The sequence below is a fragment of the Phytophthora ramorum genome, assembly GCF_020800215.1.
Source record: "Phytophthora ramorum isolate Pr-102 chromosome Unknown Phyram_PR-102_s0003, whole genome shotgun sequence".
Classification (NCBI taxonomy): domain Eukaryota; phylum Oomycota; class Peronosporomycetes; order Peronosporales; family Peronosporaceae; genus Phytophthora; species Phytophthora ramorum.
The window spans coordinates 3,843,785-3,868,631 of record NW_027150649.1 but is presented as its reverse complement, the minus strand read 5'-3'; the positions used below and the strand labels follow the sequence as shown (position 1 = coordinate 3,868,631).

Here is a 24,847-nt window from a genome sequence, read left to right as displayed (position 1 = left end):
CAAGTGGCTGAGCAATCGAGGTGTGAACTGCAGCCTGGTCTTGTCTCGCTTGGCGCGTATGCACCTTAATCAATTACTGCTGCTTGGTGCTGCATTTCTGCTTGGTCAGAGTGGGAGGAGTCAAAGGCACGCTACCGTGAGATTGACGAGACTGCCTACCGTACCGGTGAAGCAGAGCTCGCTTGCTTGTGTCGTTTGGCGCGTGGGCGTTTGAACAGGATGTTAATGGAGTCCTACGGCATGTCCTAGCTTTTCATGCTAGGAGCACGACCTCAGCTGTAGCACGCAGGACAGCGATCGCCAGGACAAGCTTGCCGCCAAGCAGCCTCTTGTGGCATGGGTGAGATTCCACCCCACCAGATTTCACTGGAATACTAGTAGCGGCACTTATTACCTGTGACCTCCTTCAACGAGGCTCGTTGTAAGACTCAGTAGCTGTACCGTTGTGGCACAGGGTCAGCACTCGATGCCACCGCAGTGAAAACGAAGTTCTTGTGAAAACACAACGTTGTGAATTAAATATCGCTCTAATTTATTCTAACTAGCAGTCTACGACAACAGCAGCTCCGGCCACCAGGTTGCGAGGTGCGTGATGCAAGCAGAAGTAGTCGTACTTCTGGTACGACCGACGGTTGCAGCCCTCGTGCTGGCAGCGATTGCCGCCGCCATGGGCCCAGCAGAAGCCGCCCTGGGTCGACACCTTCGTGCACTCGGGCGTCTCGCAAATGTGGCCGCCACCGTGCGACCAGCAGTGGCCATAGCGCTTGGCTTTCTTGGTGCAGCCGGGCTCGGTGCACATCTTGTAGCCGCCGTGCTGGAAGCAGCGTTGGTACAGCTTGGCACGCTTGTTGCAGCCAGGCTCGGTGCACTTGGAGCCGCCGCCGTGACGCACGCAGCAGCCACGGGAGACGGCGAGGTTCTTGCAGTCTTCGACTTGGCACGGGGGAGTGTGGGTCTTGCGTGGGCGAGGCTTAACCTCGGTAGCCGAGGACGGCTCGGTGATCGGGTGGAACGCTTCGCTCGACACACAGAGCGCAGCCAACGACAACATTGGGAGGTTAAGCTTAGCCTTGTCGTCGCCGTACGAGCGCATACTGTTGAATTTCTTTTCACGTGGAGCGATGCACGAGGCGATCAGACGGCGTTGGTACGATGTCGACGGCGAGGTGGGCTCGGGGCTCTGAGCTCGCATCGCCGGGGACAGGCTGCGGAAAAGTGGCATCGACGGGGGCGAAGGTGGGACGACCACCTCGATGTCGTAGTCGGCATGGTCCGCCGTGGAAGGCGGGTTAAGGAGGAAGGAGATGTCTGCCTTGCACATGATTGTAGTTAATGTGGTCACGAAACAGTGAATTGAATTGTGAGCACTAGACAAAGCGGAGATCTTAGAGATAAACCAAGCCTGGACAAGGTTCATAGACCTGCGCGTTCAGGACTCGTGTCGCGTGGTGACGAGTTCGATGTCGGCGGTGGGTGCGTGTTGATGTGTACACTCGACTTTGCATGCTGGCGCGTGCATAGTTGCCGATTCAAGCTTCGAGGATACATGTACATCCACCGGTAGTCAAACGGCCTGCCGGCAAAGCCTCTTGGGGGCAACATTGCCTCCAGCATCTTGGCAAGCTGTGCAAATCAACCTCGAAAACCCCGAGCTGTTCAGTATCGGATTTTGCGAGCGCGAGCTTTTAGCAATCGAAGATTCGCGGCGGCCGAGAGGATCGCAGACCTCGATGGCGGCGAGCTTGTCTTTGTGGGAGCAGTCTCGGCCGTTAGTATGGCGGCGTGTTATTACCATAATACACAGGAAAGGTTGGCACCATGTGACCAGCAAAAACTCGATTCTGAAGCGAGGCACGCACCAAGCAACCATGGGACGGGGCGGGAGTCGAACTTCAACCGACTCGCGTTGATTGCTCGGTTGTATTGGCGCGTTTCTAGTCGAGGCTGAAGATTAAGACCGTGAGTTGGAACTTTTTACACGTGAGCAGCGCTGCATAGGCGGAAACGCAGTCTTTCGTCTCCCAAGTCTGCGAACACGCTCAACCGTCCATCAAGATAGTCGAGCAATGATACAGAGGTGTAGTAGCTCAAGTTACACGATTCAGAGCGCTCCCTGCACAATGAAGACGATCTGCGGCACAGCACACACGCTTTAGCAGCACGACAGTCCAGCATGCAGGGCCCAGTATTTGCCATTGCAAGCGATCTCCTCCGAGCGTCTCAAAGTTGAAGTTGCAGAAACGGGACGAAAAATCTCCACGTTTACGCTCCCGCTCGGAATCTTCAGCTTTGGAGTGAACTTTGAGTCAAAGTCGCTGCCGCGGGTCTGCCTGCCTTACCGTACACCATGCGCCTCGGCAGTGGCAGTCGCTACATGCACTAGCAAAACCAACATGGCTGCAAGATGGGCGCCTTGTCTGCCTTGTCAAATGACGTCTTCAAGTGCAAGATGCTGCTCACACATGCGCACACACACAAAGATGAGAACAGATTGGCATGTGAACGCGTTGAATAAATAGTCTAGCTACTCATATCTTCATCATCTGGCCGCCCTCGAGTCGACGGACTTCGTACTCATGGCCACCACCTTGGTCTTCGCGTGGCGCATGCAGTAGTAGTCGTACCGCTGATAGGATCGGCGATTACAGCCCTCGTGCTGGCAGCGATTGCCGCCGCCATGGGCCCAGCAGAAGCCGCCCTGAGTCGACACCTTCGTGCACTCGGGCGTCTCACAAATGTGGCCGCCACCGTGCGACCAGCAGTGACCATAGCGCTTGGCTTTCTTGGTGCAGCCAGGCTCGGTGCACATCTTGTAGCCGCCGTGCTGGAAGCAACGTTGGTTCAATTTGGCACGCTTGTTGCAGCCTGGAATGGTGCACTTGGAGCCACCGCCATGGCGAACGCACAGACCCCGGGACACTGAGAGGTTCTTGCAGCCTTCGACTTGACAGGGAGGAGCGTGGGTCTTGCGCGCTCGAGGCTTCACGTCGGCCTCAACCGTAGGTGACAGCTCAGACGGAGAGTCTTCACCACCCACACTGCTGCTGGATGTCAACCCACTGCTGACACACAGTGCAGCCATGGAGATCATCGGCAGCCGAGTCTTGTCGCTGCCGTAGCATCGGAGGCTGCTGAATCTCTTCTTCTCGCGAGGTGCCATGCACGGGGCCACCAACGTCTGGGCGGAGTCGGGGCTGCTCACGACAGGCGAAAGGCTCCGAAAGAGCGCCATGGAAGGCGAGGAGGCCTCCGTCGACTCGTGGTCAGCGTGTTCGGGGCTCGCACAAGCTGCTTCCACGTGATTAACCTCCTGGTCAGACGGGTTGAGCAAGAAGGTGATATCGGCCTTGCAGTGCATGCTGGTGTGGATTTCTGGACCAATGCTCAGCAAAAGGCGAATTGCAATGTGCGAGACGAAGCACCAAAGGCTCCGTGTTAAAGTAATGATTTGCAGAGGATTAGGACAGCGGAGGATAGCGCGAAGAGTAAGGTAAGAGAGGGTTCTTGAGGAGGAAGTCGGCCTGGAAGATGGCTTGTGTATTGGAGGAGAAGATGAGAAGTTGAAAAGTGAGGACTGGAAGTCCTCGGCGGGGATAATAACCCCTTATCTGTCATACCTTGACTGGTCTACATTGCACGGGATACAAATCCCTAGTACTACTTGAGTACTATGATAAAGCGTAGGCACGTCGGAGATGCATACTTTCACAGCCTCCCACAACGAGGAACGTGCGTCGCAAACGTCATGTGGTTTTACCATGTTGGGCCAAGCAATGCTTTAGATATTTTAGCAAATGTACTGATAGTAATGATACCGTGTGTCCGTATGTGTATCGGTATTTATCACGTGATAATGCTATTTTTGCCTTTTTGGCATTTGGTGCAGCGTTGCTTTTGCTCTGATGCAGTATGCCTTGTACCGGGCATGTTGGTTACTCAGGAAAACCTTTTATTGAAAGGGAAAACCTGTTCGCTTATTTGCATTGTGCGTACAAATTACTAGTGTGCACTTTGTGGCAGTATTTTACTTTGCGTATGGATGTTCAGGAAACCTTTTAGGATGAAAACCTGTTTTAGCGTATCTCATTTTCTTTGGTGTATTTGTATCACCTTGAGTCTTTCTCATTATTGTTTATTGAGAGAAATGTAATAGGCTTTGGGAATTCTTGCCAGTGTCAATGACAGGGAAGGAGTATGTGCCTCCCAATTTCATAGACTTCTTCTAAACGCTTATTGAGCTACTATCTCAGTGATCGATACATTTATTTTCCACCACATTGATTTGTTTAATTCTGTGTGTGTTGTAGGTATCAATTGGAGTTGAGTTTTTGTTTTTCTCCATGAGTATAGTTTCTGTCTTTAGGTGTTTAGAAGCTGTTCGTTATTTTAGACAAACTGGCTTATCGCTTTACAGCAGCGTATGCCTCTAGCCGCAAGAGCCTCATCAGTGCAATTTCATCAGTAGTAGCACACCTTACTCGCAGATAGTGCGCAGGCTCACATCTTTGGGGTAATTTTCTCCCTAGTGGCCTTACGAGGTGTTTCTCGTTTAGTAATGCTATTATTTGCAGGCGCTTGCGATAAGCGTGTGTACTACCAAGTCAATTGACTGGTGAGGTTCATGCGTCTAAACACAATTGCTAATGCAAAGATGTAATTTCATCCCATTTTATTTTATTCTTGTGTAAGTAGAGATATCACTGTAATATTCCAGTAGGTAAATGACGCACATCGGAAATGGTATCTTCAACAGCCTCCCACATTGACGAACGTGCGTTGGTGCTTGGGGCGTCGATTGGCTAAGTTAGACATCACCATTATTGCTCTTAGAATATTGTTAGCATTTTGTGCCTTCATCGTTGGCGATATTCATCTTGACTGTATGGCAGGGTGCCGTCATTCTTGTGCTAATGTTTGATCATTTGATTGATTTTGGCGTATAGGCTAGTCAGGAACCTTTGCTTGTGAAGGATAAAACCTGTTCGTCTTGTGTAATATACTTGAGCATTTGTTTGTTTGTTTGCTTGTTTTGCTCATAGGTGAAACCTTTTAATGAGAACTCGTTCAAGAACTGTTTGTCTTCAGTTAGAAAGCTCATTTAGAACTATTGCTACCGTTGAATCCCTTAGTGGGTCTTGAGAGCTTTAAGACTACTCAATAACTGGGGTTTGTGTGAGGATGTTGTGCCTCTCAGTTTTCCAAGATGCTTTTATCCACTAAAGTAGTGAACGTTCAACTGTTTAGAGTGCTTTTGTCATATAGATCATTGCTATCGCAGTGTATAGCTCTAGATGTAGGGACGACATCACCGCAATGTCATCAGTAGAAGCAGATGAGTATTTTTCTCATTAGTGGCCTTATCGAGGTGGTTCTCGCTTTAAATTGCTGTTATTAGCTAGCGGTGGGGACAAGTATTATATGTGTCCTACCGAATCCATAGAGTGGTCTACTACAGGCAGAGGTAGTGTGTGGCATGCCGTTCATAAATTGGTAACGTTCTAGCAAGTTTGCACGATATTTTGGCAGTTTTGTGTAAGTGTTCGTGCCGTACGTATTTGTGAAGACAAAGTTTAATGACAGAGGCTTTGTGTACTTGTCGTTCTCGCTTATATAGTTTGACAGAGGCCGTGTGTGCTTGTCGTTAGTGCAGGAAGTGAAAAGCGTTGGTACAGATTGTGTATGCACCAGAATATATAGTTCTATTACACCAATGACAGAGGCTTTGTGTGCTTGTCGTACATTTTACAGGTAAAAACTCAGTGAGAAAAGCCTGTGGCATTTGGAATTTTCGCGTATGAGCGGTGCGTTTAAATCTTAGGAAGCTCTTTGGCTTCTCATGAAAGTTGATGGCGTTGAGCCAGCACAAACAGCGGTATTTGGCTCGCTGAGTGCTACTACTACGTACAATAGTACTGTAGTATCCGTAAGCTTTTCGCCTTGATAAAATGAATATTATACTTCCATGGACTAACAGCAGCAGAGGCTCATTGGCTTGCTTGTGATGCAGCATGCCTGTCATGTGAGGTCTTACAGCATTTTCATGCAAAAGGCACGGCTTGTAGCCGGCATTAGCTCAAAGCACATTTGGTGCAGCAGAAGTTCTGCTCGCGCAGCGCAGTAGCTCAGTGGCTAGCGCAGTGGGCAGCACAGCCTCACAGCTCGGTAGTAGCCGGTTTAGCACGGCAGCAGTGTGGCTCGTGCGGCGCTACAGCACTTTGGCTGGGCTGGTGCATTTGGGCAGCATGGCCACACAGCGCAGCAGTAACTGGCCTAGCACGGCAGCACTGGTTCGTGCGGCGCTACAACTCAGTGGCTGGCGCAAAGGGGGGCATCATGGCCTAATGGCGAAAGCGCCTTGACACGTAGCACCCGTAGTGCAGACTTGGTCCGTCGGGCTTGCTCGACACGTGGCAACTTCGCACGCGTCCTCTTATCAGCGTTGGGTTCATAACCTGTTAAAGTAATGATTTGCAGAGGATTAGGACAGCGGAGGATAGCGCGAAGAGTAAGGTAAGAGAGGGTTCTTGAGGAGGAAGTCGGCCTGGAAGATGGCTTGTGTATTGGAGGAGAAGATGAGAAGTTGAAAAGTGAGGACTGGAAGTCCTCGGCGGGGATAATAACCCCTTATCTGTCATACCTTGACTGGTCTACATTGCACGGGATACAAATCCCTAGTACTACTTGAGTACTATGATAAAGCGTAGGCACGTCGGAGATGCATACTTTCACACTCCGCTCCGCTTTAACTCAGGCGTCTGTTTGTCGACCAAGCAGAAAACATGACCTGGCTGCAAAGGAAGACAAGATCAGCCCAAGACCGTCAAGATCTCACGCGCCTCTGTGTGCGCAGCAAGCCGGCATAAACCGGTGCATCATCCCATGCTGCTTCTGGAATGCACGAATCCCCCCGTACAACAGCAACTCCGAAGGCTGCGAGAGCAGCTTCCACATCTGCAGACACGCGCAGATATGGCCGTCAGCAGCGCGCGAGGTCACTCAAGAACCAAGCCAAGACCAGGCGAACGAAGAGAGCATCGTGGCGTCGCCTGGCCCTTGGCTTTGGCCCGACACGAGTTGTGGCGCCCCTCGCTCCCTGGCAACCGCAGCAGCAGGGTTGCGGCCATCTTAGCAATCCACCCACAAACGTCCGAGTGTGCGCGCGGCTTTTTTGTTAAATTCGTCTGCATGCGCGTGCCGTTAGTCTGCACCTTCAAGAGTTTAATCCCGAGGGTGCGGCGAAGCATAGACCCGAGCGGGACGACCGGCCGCTTCGCATCACCTACCATCGGCACGGCCTGACCACGCGGATGCTCGCATACTAACGAGCTGCGTGTCTGGGCGGGCCACGATTTATGGCCTCCCCGCATGGGATGCAGCGACAACTTGCTGAAGCTGACCCACCGGAATCTTGGTGCTTCGTGAGCGGGTCTCGTCGGTCTTTGCGACAGAACTTCAGTTTTAGCCTACCGTCCGTTCATTTAACTTCAGTTTTAGCGTGGGCTTTGCAGCCGACGCCACCTCGCGGCCCCAGTATCGTTGCTTCTAGCAGCACGACACTACGGCGCCATGGCCGACACTCGGTTGAGCTACAAAGTCACACAACACACACCATTCCTCGGCAAAGCGATCGTTCTCCAAATGAAGTCCGTGGATTATAAATATTCTATGCCTAGCTAACTACAGTTGTGATTGCATCTACGCCGTGGCCGACTGGACGTGACGCAAGCAGAAGTAGTCGTACTTCTGGTACGACCGACGGTTGCAGCCCTCGTGCTGGCAGCGATTGCCGCCGCCATGGGCCCAGCAGAAGCCGCCCTGGGTCGACACCTTCGTGCACTCGGGCGTCTCACAAATGTGGCCGCCACCGTGCGACCAGCAGTGGCCATAACGCTTGGCCTTCTTGGTGCAGCCAGGCTCGGTGCACATCTTGTAGCCGCCGTGCTGGAAGCAACGTTGGTACAGTTTGGCACGCTTATTGCAGCCAGACTCGGTGCACTTGGAGCCGCCGCCGTGACGCACGCAGCAGCCACGGGAGACGGCGAGGTTCTTGCAGCCTTCGACTTGGCACGGGGGAGTGTGGGTCTTGCGTGGGCGAGTGGCGCTGGCCGTCACTGGGGTCGACGAGGCATCGGACTGCTCGTCGTCGCTAGAGCTAAAGCACTCGGAGCATAGCGCCGCCATGGACATGCTCGGACGCGCACGCTTGTTGTTGGAGCTGTTGCCGTAGCATCGGAGGTCGCTGCGGCGCTTCTCGAGCGGCGCCATGTACGGTGCCACCAAGCAGCGGCGATACGAGAACGAAGCCGGAGAGCGCTCGGGGCTGCTCGTGATGGGCGACAAGTACGTCGATGGCGACATGGGCGCACGCTCGGGTGTCGTGGGGGCCTGGACCGACGACGGGTTCAGGAGGAACGCGATGTCAGCTTTGCACATTCGGCTTTGGTGGTTGCTTGTGTGGTGTGGATGTGGTGAATTCAATTGTGGGCTTGGGCTCCGATCGAAGCACGGTAGGAGTTGCCAAGACGCCAGACACGCGTACTAAATACCGGCGCGTGTTTATTTTTGACAAAGCGCATTCAGATTCAAGGCGGTGCTGCTGGGCAGATGCTGCTGCTGTAGCTTGCGTCTCACTTGGTCGACCCCGTCGCAGGCAAAAAGCGGTCATGCAGATCGACGGGTGCACTATGGACCACTCGCTGCAATGTGTCCCCACTGTCAAGGCACAGCCCAGACTTGACTGCGGTGGCGGCATGACCTCCACTTAGCCAAGTGGGGGTTCTCTCTGAGCAATCCTTCATCCCGTTAATTCGCGTTAATAAAAGCGCGTGCGGTGACGTATGCTCTGCTGGCACTTGCGGATACCTACACTTAGACACGCAGCACCGCCAGAAAACTTCAGCTTCTGCGACGGAGCAGCGCGGCTGTTTCGTGACCAGCGGATGTTTCCGCTTGGGTAAGAGTGTGAAGTCGGCATGCAGATCTTGACGACCGATGCAAGGCGATCGGAATCCGATGGCGCAGCCGTGGATAGCCCCCCACATCATCGCTTTAATCACTGCCTTCAACGACTCGGATTGCCGGCATCTGCCTCGGGATCATTGCTCTCGTCAAACAAGTCCGCTCACCCGAGGCAGGTTGCATTTGTCACCCACACAAGCCTCACCCAGGACAAGATGAACATGCGATGATCAAGCGCTTGGTGCGCGAGCTTGTTCGATTCCACTTCATGTATTGCGATAAATAACACCGTTGTTCTCACTATATCTACTTCCTACAGACTTATGTTGGCGTACGAGTTCTCGGCATCCGAGCTCAACTTCGAGTGGTGGACGCAGTAGTAGCCGTACTTTTGGTACGAGCGGCGGCTGCAGCCTTCCAGCTTGCACCGGTTGCCGCCACCGTGAGCCCAGCAATGCCCACCCTGAGTGGACACCTTGGTGCAGTCTGGCGTCTCACAGATCCGACCACCGCCATGAGACCAGCAGTGGCCGTATCGCTTGGCCTTCTTGGTGCAGCCAGGCTCGGTGCACGTCTTGTAGCCACCATGCTGGAAGCAGCGCTGGTACAGCTTGGCACGCTTGCAGCAACCGGCCACAGTGCAGCGCGAGCCACCGCCGTGACGCACGCAGCAGCCACGGGAGACAGCCAGATTCTTGCACCCCTCGACTTGGCACGGCGGGGTGCGCGTCATGCGCACTCGCGTCTTGCCGCCCTGAACCTGACTCGATGGGCGCGAAGACGCTGAGCTGCGCTCCTCTTCGCTGAGTTTACTGCTGGCTACTGACGATGCAGGCGACGCGTTGCGACTAGAGTTCGAGCTGCTGGCGGCGTACATCGCAGCGAGCGACAGCAAGGGAAGGCGAGTGTTGTCGTCGCCGTAGCAGCGCACATTGCTGAAACGTTTTTGATGCACGGACTCGTATGAGGCCTGCATCTTACGAGTGGGTGAGAGCGAGAGCGCAACTCGCTCCGGGAACCGCGCTACGGGCGAGAGGCTCCGGAAGAGCGACATCGGAGGCGGAGTCGCGGGAGGCGTCGCAATGATGTACTGGGTGCGAGGCTCGGGCGTGTGGCAGCTCAGCATCTGAACTTGAGCCTTCGGGTTCAGGAGGAAGGCGATGTCAGCCTTGCCGTTCATTCTGTTTGTAGTTGGGAGAGGGTTGTCGGGGACGGCGGCAAATTCGGTTGTGAGGAATGGCCCGCGCAGGGCGGCACTGCGCGCGCACAAAGGCGCCAATATCCGACGTCGAGAAACGTACGATGCGTGCGCTAGATGCCGCATTGTGCATTAGAAGCAGCATGCGCGTGTCCGGTGACCAGCTCTGGATTCGCGTGCGTGGCGGCGCGTGAGCGCAACGAGCGCTCGCCATGACGTCGGTGGCTTCCGCCGAGGTGACACCAGGTGGCGATGCGCTGGCAGCAGCTTTCAACAATAGCAGTACCGGTCTAGTGCACCCATACAGGCTCAAGACCCGCGGTCGTCGAACTGAGGTTGCACGGCAAGGGCGGTGGCTGTCCAGGACAAAGACTGATGACACGCACTGGCCAAGTGATGGCGGGCAGCAGTGATTCGTACGCTGAACAGAGCTCACACATGCTGGCGCGCTCAGACTTAGCGAGGGCCCCGAGCAATTCTAGCGGCGGTGGCGACGACACCTTCAGCACTGCATCCTGCTCGTTTGACGCAAGAGAGACAGGACTCGCGGCAACAAAGGCTGCTTGGGACGACCATCGTGGTTGCCGGGGTTCCGGCGGTGCAGTGACACGCAACACCCGCTCCTGGGTCGGAATCATGCTGCTCGTGCCGAATGCTGGTGGTGCCTTTGTCGCTTCAAACTTCACCTGCGGGTGCAAGTTGGCGATCTGGTTCTTGACGGGCACCTACCTACCAGCCGGTCAGCGGCGTCCTCCGGAGTCCAAATGCTGCACTTTCACCGCCAAGCAGTCGCCGCTATTGCCATGCTTTGACGCCGACGATATGCGTACCGGAAAGTCCGGGCAGCGCAAAGACAGCAGCGCACAAACCTCGTCTATGAGTGCTGCTCGCCAGAAGGCGACACCGTGCCGCATGCAGTTTCATGCTGCGCACAACCAGCTCCTGCAAGTGCCTTGTGTTTTTCTACGCTGAATACTCAACTTGACGACGAGGAGCTCACCAAACGCTGCAGTCGGTAGTTCACTTCAACGTCCCAATTGGTGCTGCACCAAACAGCCCTAGCATTAGGCTTACCCTTTTGCCATCGAAATGAGGTATAAGACATCGCTCGCCACTTCAAATCGAGCGAAGACTAGCTACGAGTTGTAGGGTTCACTTGTCGTAGCTCGGGGACCCCACGCTCCACGGTGGAGCTCTGTTCTGGCATGTTCACTTCTCATGCCCACCCTGCCGCGTTGGCCTCATGGGCATGCGCTGACAGCAGCATCGTAGACTACTTGTCGTCAAGTCGAGCCTCTAGTGTAGAAAAGCACGAGTGCTCGCTTGTGGCATTGGCAAGTCCCCAAAGGCGAGGCAAGCCGATCCATAAGCTTGGCTTTGCGTGCGCTGTTGCCCTGCTGCCGGCTACGATCTTGCGGCACTCATAGACAGGTGAATCAATGCGTGGCTTGTAGGTCTCGGTCGTGCCGCACCGCGCCGCATTTCTGATAGCAAGACATTAGTGATGTTTGAAGTCCAAACGCTGCTGGCGTGAAAGAGAACGATGGTGATGACTCGCCCATCGCAACTGCTGCGGAAGTACGTTTCACGTCGTGCGATGCTAGCACTTGCGACAGCAAGACTGTAGCTGGACAACTTGCCAATTGTCCGGACAACCATTTTACGCATCGAAGTACGCACCAGTTCAGTGGTACCGGTATCAGTCAAACATGTAGTCCGATTGAACCTACTCATCGCAAAACCCAGGTTTTGTTTATTGTTTAGGCGACAGACCTTAGAGTTTGTTTCTTTTAGAGTTTGTTTCTTTTGTAGGCGAAGAGCAATGCTTCAAAGTACTTTTTTTTACATTTAACATATTGGGCCAAATTTGTGTTGACCCAAGACTGCAGCGCAAATGTAGACGAACTGACATCGCAGCAAGGCAAGCGCCCTGCTTAACCTCTAGCAAAAAGCTCGGTTCTGGGTTCGCTCCCAAACGGCACCGCCACCATGCCATCGCACTTTGCTCCGCCCAGGAAACGACCGCTGCAGGGCCATCGTCCTGCCGCAGACTACGGCAGCGAAGACAAGCGCGCTACGAAGAAACCGCGCACCTTGTCGATGAACGGTGTTTGGCGCTCAACTATGGCCCCTGCATCTCGAGTTGCTTGCCCGCACCCTCTCCTCTGTAAGGACGTCAGGAGCCCAACGGTAGGCATGACCCCCCAAGCCGCGGTAAACCTGCTCCTGTCCACTGCCGGCACTTTCAAAGGGCAACCGCGATGGCCTCCTTCACGAGCGTGACATCGATGCAGTCGACGCGGCGACGACGGCGACATCTCGCCGTGCTGCGCGTGTCAAACCACCAGACAACGAGCTGATCCTTATCAGGTTTCGCGAGTCGGTCCTGCAGAGACTGTATGCAGACGCTTTGCATCCCCGCCGCCACGATATCAGCTTTACGAGAGTGTCCAACTCCGTCTCGGTGTTTGACACGCGCCCCGGTCCGATAAGCGCCAGCAGCAGATCCTCGTGTCTTGGTGCTCTTTTGGCGCGTGCTAGTCGTCGGCGTGCACCACCAGAAGCCTGTGATTGGTAGCGTGCCGCACGCCTGCCGGGCAATCGATGGGCAACAGGGCAACCACAACGGCAGCAGAGACCAGCTGGCGCGGAGGACACCTCGGCAAGATCCTGGCCGGACCACCCGAACCGGCGTCGGCCAATCGCGGCCCGCCATTGTTGACAGACGCGTGTCTGCACCGTCGGAAGCGCCATACAAAACCCAAGTCAATCCGCTCGAGCGTGTGCCGGCACGCGCCGATCGGACCAATCAGCGGCCGAGGCGCCACGCGCCCTGGAACTTCCGGCGGAACCTCGAAGTCTCGAGCGCGTGCTGTCAACGCTGGAGTGACCGCTTCCGGCCAGCGGCGAGGGTCATTCCCGTTGATGCGGCTCGCAATGCTTTCGTCTCCGTGACCACAACTGAATTGCCGCCGTCGAGCGCAGACTGATCCACCTCTACCACGATGAATAGCAAGTCGGACATCTCGTTCCTGCTGAACCCGCAGTCGAACGCCTGCAGCTCTGCACTGCGCGTGCAGATGACTCCCCCCATGACTCCGCCGCCGACCGCGTTCGCACGTCTGGCCGCCATGGCGCAGAGTCCGGACGCCACGGCCACGTCGTCGCTGCTGCTGCTGGGCTCGTGCATCGCGCCGCTGGAGAAGATGAGCAGCTGCAGCAGCCACAGCATTGTCACGAGGAAGACGCTGGTGCCGGCGCTGTCGCTGGCTGCGCTGTGTGAGGCCAGCAGTGCGAGCAGCTACAGCAGTTGCAGTTGCAGCAGTGACGAGGAAGACGAAGCCGCAGCAGCATCAGCAGCCGCCACAACTGCGACACAAGCAGCAGCCACTGACGCAACGGTGCAGGCTTCGCAGACAACAGCGACGACGCCGGCCGCCAAGAGCAAGACCAAGTCCTCTAAGGCCAAGAGCAAGACCGTCCGCCGCACGCGCGTTCGTAAGAACCGCACGCCGCCCTGCCAGGTGGACGGGTGCACGAACATCGCCGTGTCTCGCGGCTGCTGCGTGCGCCACGGCGGCGGCTCGCGCTGCACAGTGGAGGGCTGTCCGAACCGCGCCAAGCTGTACAAGCGGTGCTTCCAGCACGGCGGCTTCAAGACGTGCGCGACGGAGGGCTGCACGAAGAAGGCGAAGCGCTACGGTCACTGCTGGTCGCACGGCGGCGGCCGCATCTGCGAGATCCCCGGGTGCGAGAAGGTGTCGACGCAGGGCGGGCTGTGCTGGGCGCACGGCGGCGGCAACCGGTGCAAGCTGGAGGGCTGCAGTCGACGGTCGTACCAGAAGTACGGCTACTACTGCGTTGACCACGCGTCGCTGAGCAAGGACGAGTCGGCGTGAGGCTTTCGTACTGGTGACCGTGTGAGCGACTTCAACGTATGAAGCTGTCGACTCTGGCAGCCGAGTCGAAGTTGGAGTAGTCGGTAGCATTTTCGCCTGCACGTTGTTGTAGGCGGGTACAGTAGTTTCTAGTCTGGTGATCACTATTTATCTGGCGTCGAGCCGAGTGAGATGAATTCACATCCTATTTGTTTCCGTTTTCGAAGTTGTTGTCGGGTAGCTTGCTCTGGTTGTGGTATACGCCACTGCCACGCTGACAGAGCGAGAGACACACATGTTGTCGTGTTTTGTGTCGACACAAGATAGGGGAACAAGGTGGCTGTGATATTCATCGATCGCAGACCCAACTGCGGGATCAACACGATGGAGGAACAGGAGCTGGCCGGCTCAACACGACCCATCAAGGCAAGAAGACCAAGTTCATGTTGTCACCAGCTTAAGTATTCTTCTGCAGTGTTATCTACGAAGTACTTTTCCATTTGTAGGTGTTGATCGCTTCATTTACGAACCAGTTCTTGCCAACGCGCGATTTCTTGTTCGGAGTAGAAGTTGACATGAGCGCCAGTCTCATAGCCACCGCTGACGGCGAACCTTACACCGCGTTGAGAAGACTGGGCTGGCGGGATAAGAGTGCCTTGCGCCTTCATGTCCGCGAATTGCTTCCGAAGCTCCGGGTCCACGCGGGACGACTCACGGACCGTCTTCTGCATGTCTGTGTCCATCGGGCCAGGAGAGTACTGCAGCACTCGAACCTTGTCAACTGCTGCCTGCTCCGTTGCGACCACGCGGTGGTGCATCTCGCGCGCCGCCTTGCCAGTGCAGTACATCATGTGCGTCTTGAACGGCTCAATGCCACACAGCGACGTGATGTTGACAATCACGAGGTGCGTGCTCTTCTCCTCACTGACTGAAGTCGACGTCAGCAGCTCCTCGCGCGAGGCTCCGTAGACATCGAGGAAGCGCTTGTTGAGCCATAGTACTGACGTCACATTGAGCTCCCAGTACTGCGCCAGCTCCGTCGGCGAAGACGCGCACTCTTGGGCCAATCCTAGTTGACCCTGCGACCCCGCGTTGTGTACGAGGAAGACTCGGCCGTAACTCTGCGCTGCCAATTGCAGCAGCACGTGGTCCACTTTGTGCGTGTAGTCGGCAGCGTCACTTAGGTCCACGCACTGCAGGAAGCAGCGCAGCTCCCCCGTCGCCGCTGCTTTTTGCCATTCTACGCGTGCCAATCGCTCGGTTTCCTGGAGATCCTCCTCACTGCGAGCCCAGAGGTGGAGGTCCACGTTCTGTGTCTTCAACTCCCGCACAAAGTCCAGCGTGAGGCAGCGGCCGAATCCCCGCGACGCACCCGTCACCAGTACAGCCGAGGTGGTCATGTTCGAAGCGGATAGACTGAATATGGTTGGAGGGCTGCTACAAATCCGAGCGACAATGGTTTTGTCAACATGTTCGATCATGAATCGTACGAAGTCAAAACAAAAGCGTAATCCAAAACTTTCAAAAGTTCCCCAAGCACTCGGTTTTCAATGCAATATGTACACGAGACTACCTTCACACCTATCAACTGAGTGCTCAGTCCTTCTTCGGCTCCAGACGCTGCAGCAAGCTCGCAATGAGTTTGGTCTGTTCCTCGCGGTCTTTCTTTCGCTCTTCTCGCTCGAACTCGAGTTCCAACTGCCTTCTCTTGGTGCGCTCAATCTCGATTTGAAGTTCGAGAGAGCGCTGCTTGGTCTTCTCGCCCTCCTCGCGGAGTCTCGCTTCGTTCTGCTTCTCCAGCTCAATGATGCGGGCGTCACTCGGTCGCAGCGCGATGGCTTCCTGCATCTTGAACAGCTCCGCCATGGCTTGATGCACCGTCACTAGATCTCCAACAACCGGTGTCTGTTCCTGCATCCGTGCAGGTTCCTTAGCCACCGGCGACGCGACCTCTGGGGCTCGATCCGACTCGGCTGCGTCGTTCAGAATCTGCTCCATGCTTGGACGGTGCAGCGTCGCGACTTCCCGCCGCTCCGCCTCGGCCGCTGCATTGTCCGAACTCGCGCGACGTTTGCCCAGTCGTGTGCGAGGCTCAGCGGTGGCTTCTACCGCGTCTTCCTCGCCCTCCTTCGCGCCCTTGACGCGGGCGTCGATCTCGGCCACCAGCTCGTTCATGACCTGGCGGTAGACACTATCGGGCTCCTCCGAGCCGGAGATGCTGGCCGCCTCCTTCCACACGCGGTGTCTGGCCACCAACGTATCAAACCGCGCCTTGGCTGTCGTACCCTTGATGGGCCGCATGTGGAAATCCGCGTGTCCGTTGAGCTTCTCCGCCACGACGTCCCATGTGCCGCCGATGGCCCCGTGCCGCGCCTTGTACGGCGCGTCCTCCTTCACCTGCATAACCAACAGTTGGTCTTCCTCGTGACCAAACCGCTGGCGCACGCGCGGCTCCGAGGGACTCGCGGGGTCTCCATCGACACTTCCTCGCGCCATTCTCAACCCAATTTTGAATCTTTCCAAAAACTATTCTGTACAGCCTATGCTATGTCATGTGCAACCTCCAATACGTCATTTTGAAATTGGACATGACCACCTCGGCTGTACTGGTGACGGGTGCGTCGCGGGGATTCGGCCGCTGCCTCACGCTGGACTTTGTGCGGGAGTTGAAGACACAGAACGTGGACCTCCACCTCTGGGCTCGCAGTGAGGAGGATCTCCAGGAAACCGAGCGATTGGCACGCGTAGAATGGCAAAAAGCAGCGGCGACGGGGGAGCTGCGCTGCTTCCTGCAGTGCGTGGACCTAAGTGACGCTGCCGACTACACGCACAAAGTGGACCACGTGCTGCTGCAATTGGCAGCGCAGAGTTACGGCCGAGTCTTCCTCGTACACAACGCGGGGTCACTGGGTCAACTAGGATTGGCCCAAGAGTGCGCGTCTTCGCCGACGGAGCTGGCGCAGTACTGGGAGCTCAATGTGACGTCAGTACTATGGCTCAACAAGCGCTTCCTCGATGTCTACGGAGCCTCGCGCGAGGAGCTGCTGACGTCGACTTCAGTCAGTGAGGAGAAGAGCACGCACCTCGTGATTGTCAACATCACGTCGCTGTGTGGCATTGAGCCGTTCAAGACGCACATGATGTACTGCACTGGCAAGGCGGCGCGCGAGATGCACCACCGCGTGGTCGCAACAGAGCAGGCAGCAGTTGACAAGGTTCGAGTGCTGCAGTACTCTCCTGGCCCGATGGACACAGGCATGCAGAAGACCATCCGTGAGTCGTCCCGCGTGGACCCGGAGCTTCGGAAGCAATTCGCGGACATGAAGGCGCAAGGCACTCTTATCCCGCCAGCCCAGTCTTCTCAACGCGGAATTAACCTTGCTGTTAGCGGTGAGTACGAGTCTGGGGCCCATGTTGACTACTACGACCTGGACCCTCCGAGCAAACACTGAGTCTGGTTTGGTGGCATGCCGACTTGGCAGATGATACGGTCATCAGCTGCAGAGGTAACACTACGTAAGAATCTTACTAAGATGGGTGAGCTGGTGACAACATGAACTTGGTCTTCTTGCCTTGATGGGTCGTGTTGAGCCGGCCAGCTCCTGTTCCTCCATCGTGTTGATCCCGCAGTTGGGTCTGCGATCGATGAATATCACAGCCACCTTGTTCCCCTATCTTGTGTCGACACAAAACACGACAACATGTGTGTCTCTCGCTCTGTCAGCGTGGCAGTGGCGTATACCACAACCAGAGCAAGCTACCCGACAACAACTTCGAAAACGGAAACAAATAGGATGTGAATTCATCTCACTCGGCTCGACGCCAGATAAATAGTGATCACCAGACTAGAAACTACTGTACCCGCCTACAACAACGTGCAGGCGAAAATGCTACCGACTACTCCAACTTCGACTCGGCTGCCAGAGTCGACAGCTTCATACGTTGAAGTCGCTCACACGGTCACCAGTACGAAAGCCTCACGCCGACTCGTCCTTGCTCAGCGACGCGTGGTCAACGCAGTAGTAGCCGTACTTCTGGTACGACCGTCGACTGCAGCCCTCCAGCTTGCACCGGTTGCCGCCGCCGTGCGCCCAGCACAGCCCGCCCTGCGTCGACACCTTCTCGCACCCGGGGATCTCGCAGATGCGGCCGCCGCCGTGCGACCAGCAGTGACCGTAGCGCTTCGCCTTCTTCGTGCAGCCCTCCGTCGCGCACGTCTTGAAGCCGCCGTGCTGGAAGCACCGCTTGTACAGCTTGGCGCGGTTCGGACAGCCCTCCACTGTGCAGCGCGAGCCGCCGCCGTGGCGCACGCAGCAGCCGCGAGACACGGCGATGTTCGTGCACCCGTCCACCTGGCAGGGCGGCGTGCGGTTCTTACGAACGCGCGTGCGGCGGACGGTCTTGCTCTTGGCCTTAGAGGACTTGGTCTTGCTCTTGGCGGCCGGCGTCGTCGCTGTTGTCTGCGAAGCCTGCACCGTTGCGTCAGTGGCTGCTGCTTGTGTCGCAGTTGTGGCGGCTGCTGATGCTGCTGCGGCTTCGTCTTCCTCGTCACTGCTGCAACTGCAACTGCTGTAGCTGCTCGCACTGCTGGCCTCACACAGCGCAGCCAGCGACAGCGCCGGCACCAGCGTCTTCCTCGTGACAATGCTGTGGCTGCTGCAGCTGCTCATCTTCTCCAGCGGCGCGATGCACGAGCCCAGCAGCAGCAGCGACGACGTGGCCGTGGCGTCCGGACTCTGCGCCATGGCGGCCAGACGTGCGAACGCGGTCGGCGGCGGAGTCATGGGGGGAGTCATCTGCACGCGCAGTGCAGAGCTGCAGGCGTTCGACTGCGGGTTCAGCAGGAACGAGATGTCCGACTTGCTATTCATCGTGGTAGAGGTGGATCAGTCTGCGCTCGACGGCGGCAATTCAGTTGTGGTCACGGAGACGAAAGCATTGCGAGCCGCATCAACGGGAATGACCCTCGCCGCTGGCCGGAAGCGGTCACTCCAGCGTTGACAGCACGCGCTCGAGACTTCGAGGTTCCGCCGGAAGTTCCAGGGCGCGTGGCGCCTCGGCCGCTGATTGGTCCGATCGGCGCGTGCCGGCACACGCTCGAGCGGATTGACTTGGGTTTTGTATGGCGCTTCCGACGGTGCAGACACGCGTCTGTCAACAATGGCGGGCCGCGATTGGCCGACGCCGGTTCGGGTGGTCCGGCCAGGATCTTGCCGAGGTGTCCTCCGCGCCAGCTGGTCTCTGCTGCCGTTGTGGTTGCCCTGTTGCCCATCGATTGCCCGGCAGGCGTGCGGCACGCTACCAATCACAGGCTTCTGGTGGTGCACGCCGACGACTAGCACGCGCCAAAAGAGCACCAAGACACGAGGATCTGTTGCTGGCGCTTATCGGACCGGGGCGCGTGTCAAACACCGAGACGGAGTTGGACACTCTCGTAAAGCTGATATCGTGGCAGCGGGGATGCAAGGCGTCTGCATACAGTCTCTGCAGGATCGACTCGCGAAACCTGATAAGGATCAGCTCGTTGTCTGGTGGTTTGACACGCGCAGCACGGCGAGATGTCGCCGTCGTCGCCGCGTCGACTGCATCGATGTCACGCTCGTGAAGGAGGCCATCGCGGTTGCCCTTTGAAAGTGCCGGCAGTAAACAGGAGCAGGTTTACCGCGGCTTGGGGGGTCATGCCTACCGTTGGGCTCCTGACGTCCTTACAGAGGAGAGGGTGCGGGCAAGCAACTCGAGATGCAGGGGCCATAGTTGAGCGCCAAACACCGTTCATCGACAAGGTGCGCGGTTTCTTCGTAGCGCGCTTGTCTTCGCTGCCGTAGTCTGCGGCAGGACGATGGCCCTGCAGCGGTCGTTTCCTGGGCGGAGCAAAGTGCGATGGCATGGTGGCGGTGCCGTTTGGGAGCGAACCCAGAACCGAGCTTTTTGCTAGAGGTTAAGCAGGGCGCTTGCCTTGCTGCGATGTCAGTTCGTCTACATTTGCGCTGCAGTCTTGGGTCAACACAAATTTGGCCCAATATGTTAAATGTAAAAAAAGTACTTTGAAGCATTGCTCTTCGCCTACAAAAGGAACAAACTCTAAAAGAAACAAACTCTAAACCTAAAAAAGGTCTGTCGCCTAAACAATAAACAAAACCTGGGTTTTGCGATGAGTAGATTCAATCGGACTACATGTTTGACTGATACCGGTACCACTGAACTGGTGCGTACTTCGATGCGTAAAATGGTTGTCCGGACAATTGGCAAGTTGTCCAGCTACAGTCTTGCTGTCGCAAGTGCTAGCATCGCACGACGTGAAACGTACTTCTGCAGCAGTTGCGATGGGCGAGTCATCACCATCGTTCTCTTTCACGCCAGCAGCGTTTGGACTTCAAACATCACTAATGTCTTGCTATCAGAAATGCGGCGCGGTGCGGCACGACCGAGACCTACAAGCCACGCATTGATTCACCTGTCTATGAGTGCCGCAAGATCGTAGCCGGCAGCAGGGCAACAGCGCACGCAAAGCCAAGCTTATGGATCGGCTTGCCTCGCCTTTGGGGACTTGCCAATGCCACAAGCGAGCACTCGTGTTTTTCTACACTAGAGGCTCGACTTGACGACAAGTAGTCTACGATGCTGCTGTCAGCGCATGCCCATGAGGCCAACGCGGCAGGGTGGGCATGAGAAGTGAACATGCCAGAACAGAGCTCCACCGTGGAGCGTGGAGTCCCCGAGCTACGACAAGTGAACCCTACAACTCGTAGCTAGTCTTCGCTCGATTTGAAGTGGCGAGCGATGTCTTATACCTCATTTCGATGGCAAAAGGGTAAACCTAATGCTAGGGCTGTTTGGTGCAGCACCAATTGGGACGTTGAAGTGAACTACCGACTGCAGCGTTTGGTGAGCTCCTCGTCGTCAAGTTGAGTATTCAGCGTAGAAAAACACAAGGCACTTGCAGGAGCTGGTTGTGCGCAGCATGAAACTGCATGCGGCACGGTGTCGCCTTCTGGCGAGCAGCACTCATAGACGAGGTTTGTGCGCTGCTGTCTTTGCGCTGCCCGGACTTTCCGGTACGCATATCGTCGGCGTCAAAGCATGGCAATAGCGGCGACTGCTTGGCGGTGAAAGTGCAGCATTTGGACTCCGGAGGACGCCGCTGACCGGCTGGTAGGTAGGTGCCCGTCAAGAAACAGATCGCCAACTTGCACCCGCAGGTGAAGTTTGAAGCGACAAAGGCACCACCAGCATTCGGCACGAGCAGCATGATTCCGACCCAGGAGCGGGTGTTGCGTGTCACTGCACCGCCGGAACCCCGGCAGCCACGATGGTCGTCCCAAGCAGCCTTTGTTGCCGCGAGTCCTGTCTCTCTTGCGTCAAACGAGCAGGATGCAGTGCTGAAGGTGTCGTCGCCACCGCCGCTAGAATTGCTCGGGGCCCTCGCTAAGTCTGAGCGCGCCAGCATGTGTGAGCTCTGTTCAGCGTACGAATCACTGCTGCCCGCCATCACTTGGCCAGTGCGTGTCATCAGTCTTTGTCCTGGACAGCCACCGCCCTTGCCGTGCAACCTCAGTTCGACGACCGCGGGTCTTGAGCCTGTATGGGTGCACTGGACCGGTACTGCTATTGTTGAAAGCTGCTGCCAGCGCATCGCCACCTGGTGTCACCTCGGCGGAAGCCACCGACGTCATGGCGAGCGCTCGTTGCGCTCACGCGCCGCCACGCACGCGAATCCAGAGCTGGTCACCGGACACGCGCATGCTGCTTCTAATGCACAATGCGGCATCTAGCGCACGCATCGTACGTTTCTCGACGTCGGATATTGGCGCCTTTGTGCGCGCGCAGTGCCGCCCTGCGCGGGCCATTCCTCACAACCGAATTTGCCGCCGTCCCCGACAACCCTCTCCCAACTACAAACAGAATGAACGGCAAGGCTGACATCGCCTTCCTCCTGAACCCGAAGGCTCAAGCTCAGATGCTGAGCTGCCACACGCCCGAGCCTCGCACCCAGTACATCATTGCGACGCCTCCCGCGACTCCGCCTCCGATGTCGCTCTTCCGGAGCCTCTCGCCCGTAGCGCGGTTCCCGGAGCGAGTTGCGCTCTCGCTCTCACCCACTCGTAAGATGCAGGCCTCATACGAGTCCGTGCATCAAAAACGTTTCAGCAATGTGCGCTGCTACGGCGACGACAACACTCGCCTTCCCTTGCTGTCGCTCGCTGCGATGTACGCCGCCAGCAGCTCGAACTCTAGTCGCAACGCGTCGCCTGCATCGTCAGTAGCCAGCAGTAAACTCAGCGAAGAGGAGCGCAGCTCAGCGTCTTCGCGCCCATCGAGTCAGGTTCAGGGCGGCAAGACGCGAGTGCGCATGACGCGCACCCCGCCGTGCCAAGTCGAGGGGTGCAAGAATCTGGCTGTCTCCCGTGGCTGCTGCGTGCGTCACGGCGGTGGCTCGCGCTGTACTGTGGCCGGTTGCTGCAAGCGTGCCAAGCTGTACCAGCGCTGCTTCCAGCATGGTGGCTACAAGACGTGCACCGAGCCTGGCTGCACCAAGAAGGCCAAGCGATACGGCCACTGCTGGTCTCATGGCGGTGGTCGGATCTGTGAGACGCCAGACTGCACCAAGGTGTCCACTCAGGGTGGTCATTGCTGGGCTCACGGTGGCGGCAACCGGTGCAAGCTGGAAGGCTGCAGCCGCCGCTCGTACCAAAAGTACGGCTACTACTGCGTCCACCACTCGAAGTTGAGCTCGGATGCCGAGAACTCATACGCCAACATAAGTCTGTAGGAAGTAGATATAGTGAGAACAACGGTGTTATTTATCGCAATACATGAAGTGGAATCGAACAAGCTCGCGCACCAAGCGCTTGATCATCGCATGTTCATCTTGTCCTGGGTGAGGCTTGTGTGGGTGACAAATGCAACCTGCCTCGGGTGAGCGGATTTGTTTGACGAGAGCAATGATCCCGAGGCAGATGCCGGCAATCCGAGTCGTTGAAGGCAGTGATTAAAGCGATGGTGTGGGGGGCTATCCACGGCTGCGCCATCGGATTCCGATCGCCTTGCATCGGTCGTCAAGATCTGCATGCCGACTTCACACTTTTACCCAAGCGGAAACATCCGCTGGTCACGAAACAGCCGCGCTGCTCCGTCGCAGAAGCTGAAGTTTTCTGGCGGTGCTGCGTGTCTAAGTGTAGGTATCCGCAAGTACCAGCAGAGCATACGTCACTGCACGCGCTTTTATTAACGCGAATTAACGGGATGAAGGATTGCTCAGAGAGAACCCCCACTTGGCTAAGTGGAGGTCATGCCGCCACCGCAGTCAAGTCTGGGCTGTGCCTTGACAGTGGGGACACATTGCAGCGAGTGGCCTCGTCGATCTCCACGACCGCTTTTTGTCTGCGACGGGGTCGACCAAGTGAGACGCAAGCTACAGCAGCAGCATCTGCCCAGCAGCACCGCCTTGAATCTGAATGCGCTTTGTCAAAAATAAACACGCGCCGGTATTTAGTACGCGTGTCTGGCGTCTTGGCAACTCCTACCGTGCTTCGATCGGAGCCCAAGCCCACAATTGAATTCACCACATCCACACCACACAAGCAACCACCAAAGCCGAATGTGCAAATCTGACATCGCGTTCCTCCTGAACCCGTCGTCGGTCCAGGCCCCCACGACACCCGAGCGTGCGCCCATGTCGCCATCGACGTACTTGTCGCCCATCACGAGCAGCCCCGAGCGCTCTCCGGCTTCGTTCTCGTACCGCCGCTGCTTGGTGGCACCGTACATGGCGCCGCTCGAGAAGCGCCGCAGCGACCTCCGATGCTACGGCAACAGCTCCAACAACAAGCGTGCGCGTCCGAGCATGTCCATGGCGGCGCTATGCTCCGAGTGCTTTAGCTCTAGCGACGACGAGCAGTCCGATGCCTCGTCGACCCCAGTGACGGCCAGCGCCACTCGCCCACGCAAGACCCACACTCCCCCGTGCCAAGTCGAAGGCTGCAAGAACCTCGCCGTCTCCCGTGGCTGCTGCGTGCGTCACGGCGGCGGCTCCAAGTGCACCGAGTCTGGCTGCAATAAGCGTGCCAAACTGTACCAACGTTGCTTCCAGCACGGCGGCTACAAGATGTGCACCGAGCCTGGCTGCACCAAGAAGGCCAAGCGTTATGGTCACTGCTGGTCGCACGGTGGCGGCCACATTTGCGAGACGCCCGAGTGCACGAAGGTGTCGACCCAGGGCGGCTTCTGCTGGGCCCATGGCGGCGGCAATCGCTGCCAGCACGAGGGCTGCAACCGTCGGTCGTACCAGAAGTACGACTACTTCTGCTTGCGTCACGTCCAGTCGGCCACGGCGTAGATGCAATCACAACTGTAGTTAGCTAGGCATAGAATATTTATAATCCACGGACTTCATTTGGAGAACGATCGCTTTGCCGAGGAATGGTGTGTGTTGTGTGACTTTGTAGCTCAACCGAGTGTCGGCCATGGCGCCGTAGTGTCGTGCTGCTAGAAGCAACGATGAACTGTATTTGATTGGCGGGAAACTTCATCTCAAATTGCTCGGCTCTCAAATTGGTCAGCTGTATTATAATTTTGTGTACCGAAAGTCGTATTATTGTAGTGTTCATCAACGATTGAAGTACGCCGAACAATGCGCACATCAGGGTTGTTCTTGTCACTGCAGAGGCTTGCCCCAGAATCAGCATTCGCATCTAAAACGGCCATGCTTTTTTTAGGTGCTTGGGGAAATGGTCGTCGCTTATCGGTACCTCGGTGCGGCCAAAATTGTCCTGGTCGTTGAGCGCAGCACGAGCTGCGTCCGTGAGCTGGTCCC

General features: G+C 56.6%; 10 protein-coding genes across 10 annotated transcripts; 4 read left to right on the top strand and 6 right to left on the bottom strand.

The window, feature by feature from the left end:
* Positions 1-1,934: 1,934 nt before the first annotated feature.
* Positions 1,935-3,358, bottom strand: KRP23_4266 (uncharacterized protein; the record flags this gene model as incomplete). Its single annotated transcript, XM_067889201.1, has 2 exons — positions 1,935-2,027; positions 2,987-3,358. 2 exons carry the CDS (start codon positions 3,356-3,358, stop codon positions 1,935-1,937), a joined length of 465 nt encoding a protein of 154 aa, XP_067748384.1.
* A 3,638-nt stretch (positions 3,359-6,996) lies between these two features.
* Positions 6,997-8,433, bottom strand: KRP23_4265 (uncharacterized protein; the record flags this gene model as incomplete). Its single annotated transcript, XM_067889200.1, has 2 exons — positions 6,997-7,093; positions 8,069-8,433. The coding sequence occupies 2 exons, from the start codon at positions 8,431-8,433 to the stop codon at positions 6,997-6,999; spliced, it is 462 nt and encodes a 153-aa protein (XP_067748383.1).
* Positions 8,434-8,627: 194 nt separating this feature from the next.
* KRP23_4264 (uncharacterized protein) lies at positions 8,628-10,138 on the bottom strand (the record flags this gene model as incomplete). Its single annotated transcript, XM_067889199.1, has 2 exons — positions 8,628-8,696; positions 9,698-10,138. 2 exons carry the CDS (start codon positions 10,136-10,138, stop codon positions 8,628-8,630), a joined length of 510 nt encoding a protein of 169 aa, XP_067748382.1.
* Positions 10,139-13,031: 2,893 nt separating this feature from the next.
* KRP23_4263 (uncharacterized protein) lies at positions 13,032-13,388 on the bottom strand (the record flags this gene model as incomplete). The annotated part of the gene is made up of 1 exon (XM_067889198.1): positions 13,032-13,388. One exon carries the CDS (start codon positions 13,386-13,388, stop codon positions 13,032-13,034), a length of 357 nt encoding a protein of 118 aa, XP_067748381.1.
* Positions 13,389-14,552: 1,164 nt separating this feature from the next.
* KRP23_4262 (Sepiapterin reductase) lies at positions 14,553-15,434 on the bottom strand (the record flags this gene model as incomplete). Its single annotated transcript, XM_067889197.1, has 1 exon — positions 14,553-15,434. The coding sequence occupies one exon, from the start codon at positions 15,432-15,434 to the stop codon at positions 14,553-14,555; it is 882 nt and encodes a 293-aa protein (XP_067748380.1).
* Positions 15,435-15,630: 196 nt separating this feature from the next.
* KRP23_4261 (uncharacterized protein) lies at positions 15,631-16,530 on the bottom strand (the record flags this gene model as incomplete). Its single annotated transcript, XM_067889195.1, has 1 exon — positions 15,631-16,530. The coding sequence occupies one exon, from the start codon at positions 16,528-16,530 to the stop codon at positions 15,631-15,633; it is 900 nt and encodes a 299-aa protein (XP_067748379.1).
* A 92-nt stretch (positions 16,531-16,622) lies between these two features.
* Positions 16,623-17,486, top strand: KRP23_4260 (Sepiapterin reductase; the record flags this gene model as incomplete). The annotated part of the gene is made up of 1 exon (XM_067889194.1): positions 16,623-17,486. The coding sequence occupies one exon, from the start codon at positions 16,623-16,625 to the stop codon at positions 17,484-17,486; it is 864 nt and encodes a 287-aa protein (XP_067748378.1).
* A 1,192-nt stretch (positions 17,487-18,678) lies between these two features.
* KRP23_4259 (uncharacterized protein) lies at positions 18,679-19,035 on the top strand (the record flags this gene model as incomplete). Its single annotated transcript, XM_067889193.1, has 1 exon — positions 18,679-19,035. The coding sequence occupies one exon, from the start codon at positions 18,679-18,681 to the stop codon at positions 19,033-19,035; it is 357 nt and encodes a 118-aa protein (XP_067748377.1).
* A 2,902-nt stretch (positions 19,036-21,937) lies between these two features.
* On the top strand, positions 21,938-23,438 carry KRP23_4258 (uncharacterized protein; the record flags this gene model as incomplete). Its single annotated transcript, XM_067889192.1, has 2 exons — positions 21,938-22,378; positions 23,364-23,438. 2 exons carry the CDS (start codon positions 21,938-21,940, stop codon positions 23,436-23,438), a joined length of 516 nt encoding a protein of 171 aa, XP_067748376.1.
* A 194-nt stretch (positions 23,439-23,632) lies between these two features.
* KRP23_4257 (uncharacterized protein) lies at positions 23,633-24,509 on the top strand (the record flags this gene model as incomplete). The annotated part of the gene is made up of 2 exons (XM_067889191.1): positions 23,633-24,046; positions 24,480-24,509. The coding sequence occupies 2 exons, from the start codon at positions 23,633-23,635 to the stop codon at positions 24,507-24,509; spliced, it is 444 nt and encodes a 147-aa protein (XP_067748375.1).
* Between the last annotated feature and the right edge of the window lie 338 nt (positions 24,510-24,847).